The following is a 7,136-nucleotide window of genomic DNA, read 5'->3' on the forward strand; positions in this document are numbered from 1 at the left end:
AGTTTTGTCTAGTATTTTGGTCTAAAAGCCACTTTTTGTTCATTGTGACTAGAACCGAGTAGGTATATTTTACTATGCTACAGTAAAATTAAATAAAAGTACCTAAATAGATAATCAATGTAAAATAACAATGTATGCCACACGACATTGGCTTATAAACTACACCTATTACAGTATTACCGATATACTGTTCGTTTTCCTCCGTATGGTGTAATTAGTATAGTCCAACAAATTAAACTAGGTACAACTAGGTACAAACACGTACAATCGCTACAGAATAGAATATGTATATAGGTATAGGTATATATTTGTATTGCTGCACATGAATAAATATTTTTAAAATGATGAAATTAAAAAAAAAAAAATTGTATCTGTCATGTGAAACGTATATGTTTGAACTATTTGTAATTTGTTCACCTCATTGTCAAAATACTAAATTCATTATTTTATAGTTCAAAACTGTTACGATACCTAGCTATTAGTTATAATTACTGTGAATACTGAATACGCATGGAATAAATATGCTTAAATATTTAGCTGTTGTTTCTTCGTTATTAATATTTGTAGAAGCCATTCAAAGATGGCATACATCACAAATAATGTTAACAAAATTATATGACGTGCAAAACGATCATTTTAATGTCTTGGATAATTACGCGAATTTGGAGACAAAACGTTTGGAAGAATTAAAAAAGTAATTATAATAAATAACTGAAATATTTATTATAAAATAAAAAATACTTTTGTTCACTATCTAATATCTATAATAGATATATAATATTATGTATAATTATGTGCAAATTAATATTAATTTTAATTACATTACCAAGTTATGTAGCTGCAGTATATGAATGGCGTGATAACATAAAAACCAAAAAACAATTCTTACACGATCACATGGATGTTTTTAAAGTGATGACACAAATGCTCCAACATTATTTTCAGATTGATGATTTAATAAAAAATAAAAAATCCTTAGAAGGTAACCATATTATGTGCATGTTTAAATTTATTAGTTATTTATTATATATTCATATATAACAATTATAAAAACTAATAAGTATATCATATCACATTTCACTAATGGACCAATAAATATAGCGTTTAAAGATATTGACGAGCACAAAGATCTTAGTGGTGAACATATTGTATTGTTGGCACATCGAGCATTGAGGAGATTACAATTATTTTATGCAATTCCTGCATCAGACATGTCGGCAGGTAGATTTAATGAAAAAGTTATAGGCGATCGAATGGATGGTAATAGTTAAATTTCCCGTTTTCAACCGATAATGTTCAATATATTCACTAATTGGTTATCATTTATTATTTAGCATGTGAATGTTGCGTCATGGCGAAGTACTGTTTAGAGGGAAACGATCCGTATGGCGTCCTAGATTGGGCCGTTGAAGCCTATGGAAAATGGGAGAGTGAAGGTCGACCAGAATGTGTAGATCCCGACATTTTAAATTACTACATAGTATCATCATCGGTGTATACAGGTGAAAACTGTGTGAATAAAAAAGTAATATGATAATGCTATTTTCAAAAGTAAAAACAAATACACAAATTAATAACAAATTAATAACGTTTCTGCAAACTTTTATACATTTTTATGACGATTTCGGAAAATGTTGTGACAACATAGTAGGTACTCTCTCCGTTCAAAAACCTAATTTAAATGTATATATTGACGCCCCCAACGAAGAATGTTGTAAACTCGTAACTCTCTTTTACAATTTATTATTTTTTTTTTTATATAATTCTATGAATCTTATACTTGTAAATTATAAACACTATAATAAATGTTTTTTAGGATTTAACTTTATGAATTTAATAATTCTAAGTGGACCAAATTACCAAGAATATACTGAAAAATTTGAGCGGTATTATCGCCTTATGAAAAACGAATTATTTGAACTAGAAAAGGAAAGTACAACGGATATAATGGAAGTATATGAAGTAAGAGTTATAATTATTATGAAAATTACAAATAAAATATAAAATTTATATTAAATGTATTGATTAAAGTATTCGATTGGACATGGATACATGAAAGACTTTAGAAATTTGTGTAAGCATGGGGTATCACGAACATTAACAAAATACTCAAAATGTAGATACCAAACGAACAATTTATTTTACCGAATATTGATGCCCTTTAAAGAAGAAGACATTAATAGTGAGCCTCTCATTAAAATATATCATGATGTATTATATGATGACGAAATCTTGAAAATTAAAACGTTGGCGTTAGAAAACGTATGTATTTTAATTGGCTTGAGTAAATCATTGTAATTATTATCTAATTTAAAATTTTATAAACATGTGAAGATATATAAATGAATATATATTATATGCAAGCTAAAAAATTCTCTTATAGAAACACAGATAATATTCTTACCATAAAGTTTCATAAATCATAAAAGGTGGATTTACTCTAATATTTTTAAACTAACGAAGCTAAAAGTGATCTGCTGAGCGTATATTGACTATGTTATGTAGGTACTTGTAAAACGGAGACAACAAAATGATAGTGTTACGGACACTAAAGGAGTGTGTCCTAATGACGAATTTTAAACTATTTATAGGTACCTACCATACTTTATAGGCACTGTACATATGTAATGTCTTAAATAGTTAATATTGTTAATAAGTAATAACAATTAAGTGAATTCCCAGATTTTTTTTAAAGTCGAATGAAACACCCAAATCGAATCAAACATTAAAACATTATATTTAAACGGTTTAAATAAATATCCTTGGATTAAAAAAAACTGATTATTATTAAATACCTTATAAAATAAGTAATATATTTAACTAAAAATAAGTTTTATGTCGCACATCGCACATACACTTATTAAATTACAGAATAATGATAATTAATACCTTTAACTAGTATACAGAGTGTCTCATGAGGATATATTATGTACCATTAGCCATGGAGCAGGGAGACTCACTGTCCGGACAAAAAACGGTTTTTTGTTGTTTTACTATAGATGTTTAAATGTATTAATAAATGTATTCATGATGGCTATGCGTTTTACCTATAAACTAAAAATAATATTAAAAATAATTGTTTTGTAAATCTTATAATAAAAAAGTAAGTGAATGTTGCTCCACTGTACAGTAGGTTACAAGTGGGTCACTGTATAATGGAATGCATCAAATTTGAATTCAATGATATCATATATCATTGTATACGAAAAACGATTTTGAACGGGGATGGTTTGTCAGTATGGATATTTTATATTTTACTATAGCCTGTAAGTTAAATTAATTTTATAAATTAGGTACAACAAAATAACTTAAATCGTTATTTTTGTTTTTATTCATTTCTATAGTGATAAACAAAGCGTTAGAAATTAAAATCTCATTTCTAGCGATTTTTTGTAATTTATTGGTAGTTTTTCCCGTGGCTTTAAATAACTAATTTGAGATAATTGAAAAATTACCTCTTTAAAGGACTTACCAAAATTTGCTATAAGATAAGATATTGTATGTTGATATTGAAGCACTCTTTCTGGTAGAAATTTTTTATACATCTATCCTGCAGGACAAAAAAAAAACCCCATAGTAAAACCACTATAAAATTGTTATTTACATTTTTGATTCGACATAGGAGTTCGATAACCCTAATCGTTCGTAACATCTCTAATATAGAGATATTATTATTTAATATGATATACCTATATCACTGTACCTATATATTAAAAAAATTTCCTATAACCATATTAAATACTAGATGAAAGATGCAACAGTCAAATCAGTTGATGGTAAAGGTGATTCATTAATAGAAAAAACACGCTCAGGTCAAGTCTACTGGATTTCCAAAGTCGATGCTGTTGAATATTTAGATGCACTGGATACTCGTATTGAATCTTTTACCGGATTTTCTACAAAGACAGCTGAGCAATATCAAATAGTTAATTATGGTTTGGGTGGTCATTATTTACCGCATCATGATTCGTTTGCAAAAGCAATTGTACGTAACACAATTATCTACCTATAATACATATCGGCTATACCAGTAGTGGCTCCAGGGATGGTGCCCTAAGGGCCACGCCCACCCCTCAAGCTGTATTTCCAAACAATTTTATGGTACTGTTAAAAACAAAATTAAAAATCAAAATCATGGAATTTGTGTGAAAATTATGACTTGGCGCCCCCTAATCATGTCTCTAGAGCCACCCCTGGGCTATATCTATAATACCATTTTTTAAAATATATCGATTGAAAATTATAGAATAGGTATTAGGTATGAAATATATAATGTATAATCATCATATTTCATTAAATAATCTATAATTATCTGATTTTTTTTCAGAATTGTTTACAGTTTGGTAACAGATTAGTAACCGTATTATTTTATGTTAGCCAATTTTATTTTTTTCTCTGGAACACCTACTTTATTCACAAAGAAACGTAAACGGTGGCTACCAGTTTTCGTCGGCAGCAGTCTGGTAAATAACACCAGATTTTCACCCCACCGATTCATCAATGTAACTTGCCGTGTAGTATTGCCACGCCCCTGCGCAAAAGTCGGCCGCTGTTTGCATTTCTTATTGTGAATAGAGTACAGGAACCTATATTATAAAATACATATAATAATTCATTTTTATTTTATTAGTTGACTGATGTTCAAAACGATGGTTATACGTCATTTCCTCTGCTAAATATTATTGCTCCTGCTGAAAAAGGAGCTGCGTTGGTTTGGAATAATTTGCATATGTCTAATGGACAAAAATTCTATGAATCTCTTCATGGATCATGCCCTTTATTGAAAGGAAATAAATGGAGTTAGTAGTGCTTTTATAATTTATACGGGTCTTGATATTTGATAGAACAACAATTAATTCTAAAATTGAAATTACGTCTGTAGGACTTTTTGTGATTTAAGTTTCAGGGGACTAAGTACTACATTTTAAGGTATTCCAATAGTTTCCTTACAATTTAGTTTAAAATATAATGATAAGTTCCTACTTTGAGAATTCATATATTGTGCTCACTGCAGTTTTTATACCAATGTCATTTTCAATTTTACATTAAATTTAACCTATAGTTATAAAGTAACTATCCATTGGTGTAGCCTGAAAGGGGTCTTTGGATGTTTAAAAAATGTATAGTAGTTATTTTTTAAATATAAATTAGTTACCTATGTAATAATGTAATATTTTTGTATATTATGTATGATCAGTAAAATAAGAATATTGTTGATACGAATTCATTACAATAAATGCCTAATAAATTACTATTTATAATTTTTAGTTATGACTAGATGGCTGTACGAAGAAGGACAACATTTGCCTTATGATTGGAAAAATAATGTACAAATAATATAATATACGATGAAATAACAATTTTTTGTGAAAACAGTAATAAAATATCTCTTGAGCAATCTATTTCTATTCTATTTTTATAGTCTTCCACTATTACTGCTATTCACATAGTAATTATGTATAGGTACAATTACATTCTCAACCAATTAAATAAGGTAAATTATCGTTGATTGCGAAAAATGTTTATTTAAATGATAATAATTGTTTTGTTGTTAGACAAAATCTAAGTACTTATACTATTTGTAAAAAATCTGCCAAGAATCTTGAAAACAATTTAATCAAGAACGCTCGTTTTTTAGTTACAATATTGGGTTTTTTAAAAGTAAGTAAGCCATAGGCACAAATTAGGTTGATATGGGGAATCAATTAGCTTTTAGCATCCCAAAAACTGAACAGATACATGATGTATTTTTATATTGATATCATAATTTAGTCATTTCTCAGATTTCATCAAAATACCCTTGCCGTCCCCCTCATAAAAAAATGCGGAGCTTACTGGTGCCTATATATTATATAGTATAGTACTTTTACTACACGATTTCAACGGATATTGGTTTTCCTAAGTTCCCCCATCACAATATTTATGTACAGTATTTGTATTTTCAAAGCCACTGTGTCATTTATACAAAATACTAAATACATACCTAACTGAATAAACAATCATAATTATTACTCTCGTAAGTTCATGATATTTATTGTTTCGTTATAAATTATAATAACATACCTGCTACCTTAAATTATATTATAATAACACACTATAGGCCGGTTGCACAAAACTATATTGGTTCAATAAATAGTTATTGATCCAATAAGTTGAGTTATTGAATCGATAAAAATTAAAATACGTTGCACAAAGTTATTGAACCAATAAGTTATCGACCATTAGTCACTATTGATCCATAAATTTATAGGCCTGATTTTGGTCCAATAAGTTTTATTGGTTCAATAAAATAAAATTAATGAAACCTTATCAACATATCTTCCGTTATCAACATCTTTATATTATCACAGAACAATATTATCAAAATATTAATGAACCATAACCCTAAATAATTGAACCACTCTGAACCATTATGGTATGTGGCTCAAAATATAATAATATAAGAAATGATTTGTGCAACGATTTTTAATATTTATCTATCGATAAAATATTTTATCAAACCGATAAAGCCTATAGAGCCAATAAGTTATAGGATCAATACATTTTTTTTTGTGCAACCGGCCCTAAATATTTTAGATTCTGAGTGGAACGATGAATGTATTGATTTTATAATGATGTGTGTTTTTTATAATTTTTTTTTTATTTTTGTGTCTGTGTACACGATTAGTAGTCGAAATAATGCTCCGATTTTCAACTTCGGTATCTTGTTTTATGGGAAAGTGAATCTAGTTGGTACTTTTGGGAGGTAAAAATTCTTAATTCTCAATAGCTTTTAAAAGCGTCCGGAAAAACAGAATAAAAATTAAGGAAAAACGGGAATTTTTAATTAAAATCAGTTTTTGAAAAAATCAATTTTGGTTTTTGGTGTAACTCTAAAACAAATGAACTTATATACATGAAATTTTCACTAGTCGTTTATATTTACATTTTATATACACTTAACGTGTGTTAAAATTTTCAAAATATTTTGACTCGTTTTGAGCTGTTAACGGAGAACTTCATATTTCAATTTTTTATTATTTTTTTATACGAATATCAATAAATTTTTATCTGTTGGGCAAAAAGTGAAAAAATTTAATAAAAGGCTCCTGATATATTGTTACATTAGCAATTGAAAATGATTAGAAATACATAGT

General features: G+C 27.8%; 1 protein-coding gene across 3 annotated transcripts; it reads left to right on the plus strand.

Annotated features, from left to right (window-relative positions):
• Window positions 1-437: 437 nt before the first annotated feature.
• LOC100575435 (prolyl 4-hydroxylase subunit alpha-2) lies at window positions 438-6,776 on the plus strand. 3 transcript variants are annotated; one of them, XM_016806814.2, is made up of 10 exons: window positions 438-694; window positions 831-982; window positions 1,102-1,221; window positions 1,335-1,502; window positions 1,817-1,962; window positions 2,032-2,262; window positions 3,746-3,985; window positions 4,328-4,372; window positions 4,631-4,799; window positions 5,269-5,402. In XM_016806814.2, the coding sequence occupies exons 1-10, from the start codon at window positions 522-524 to the stop codon at window positions 5,340-5,342; spliced, it is 1,518 nt and encodes a 505-aa protein (XP_016662303.1). In that variant the 5' UTR covers window positions 438-521; the 3' UTR covers window positions 5,343-5,402. The 3 variants fall into 3 exon arrangements, with proteins under 3 accessions (XP_016662303.1, XP_003246475.1, XP_016662304.1); XM_003246427.3 differs by having other exon boundaries at window positions 439-694; window positions 1,102-1,260; XM_016806815.2 differs by lacking the exon at window positions 4,328-4,372 and having other exon boundaries at window positions 439-694; window positions 1,102-1,260; window positions 5,269-6,776.
• The last annotated feature ends 360 nt before the right edge of the window (window positions 6,777-7,136 follow it).

The sequence above is a fragment of the Acyrthosiphon pisum genome, chromosome A2, assembly GCF_005508785.2.
Source record: "Acyrthosiphon pisum isolate AL4f chromosome A2, pea_aphid_22Mar2018_4r6ur, whole genome shotgun sequence".
In the NCBI taxonomy this organism is placed as follows: domain Eukaryota; kingdom Metazoa; phylum Arthropoda; class Insecta; order Hemiptera; family Aphididae; genus Acyrthosiphon; species Acyrthosiphon pisum.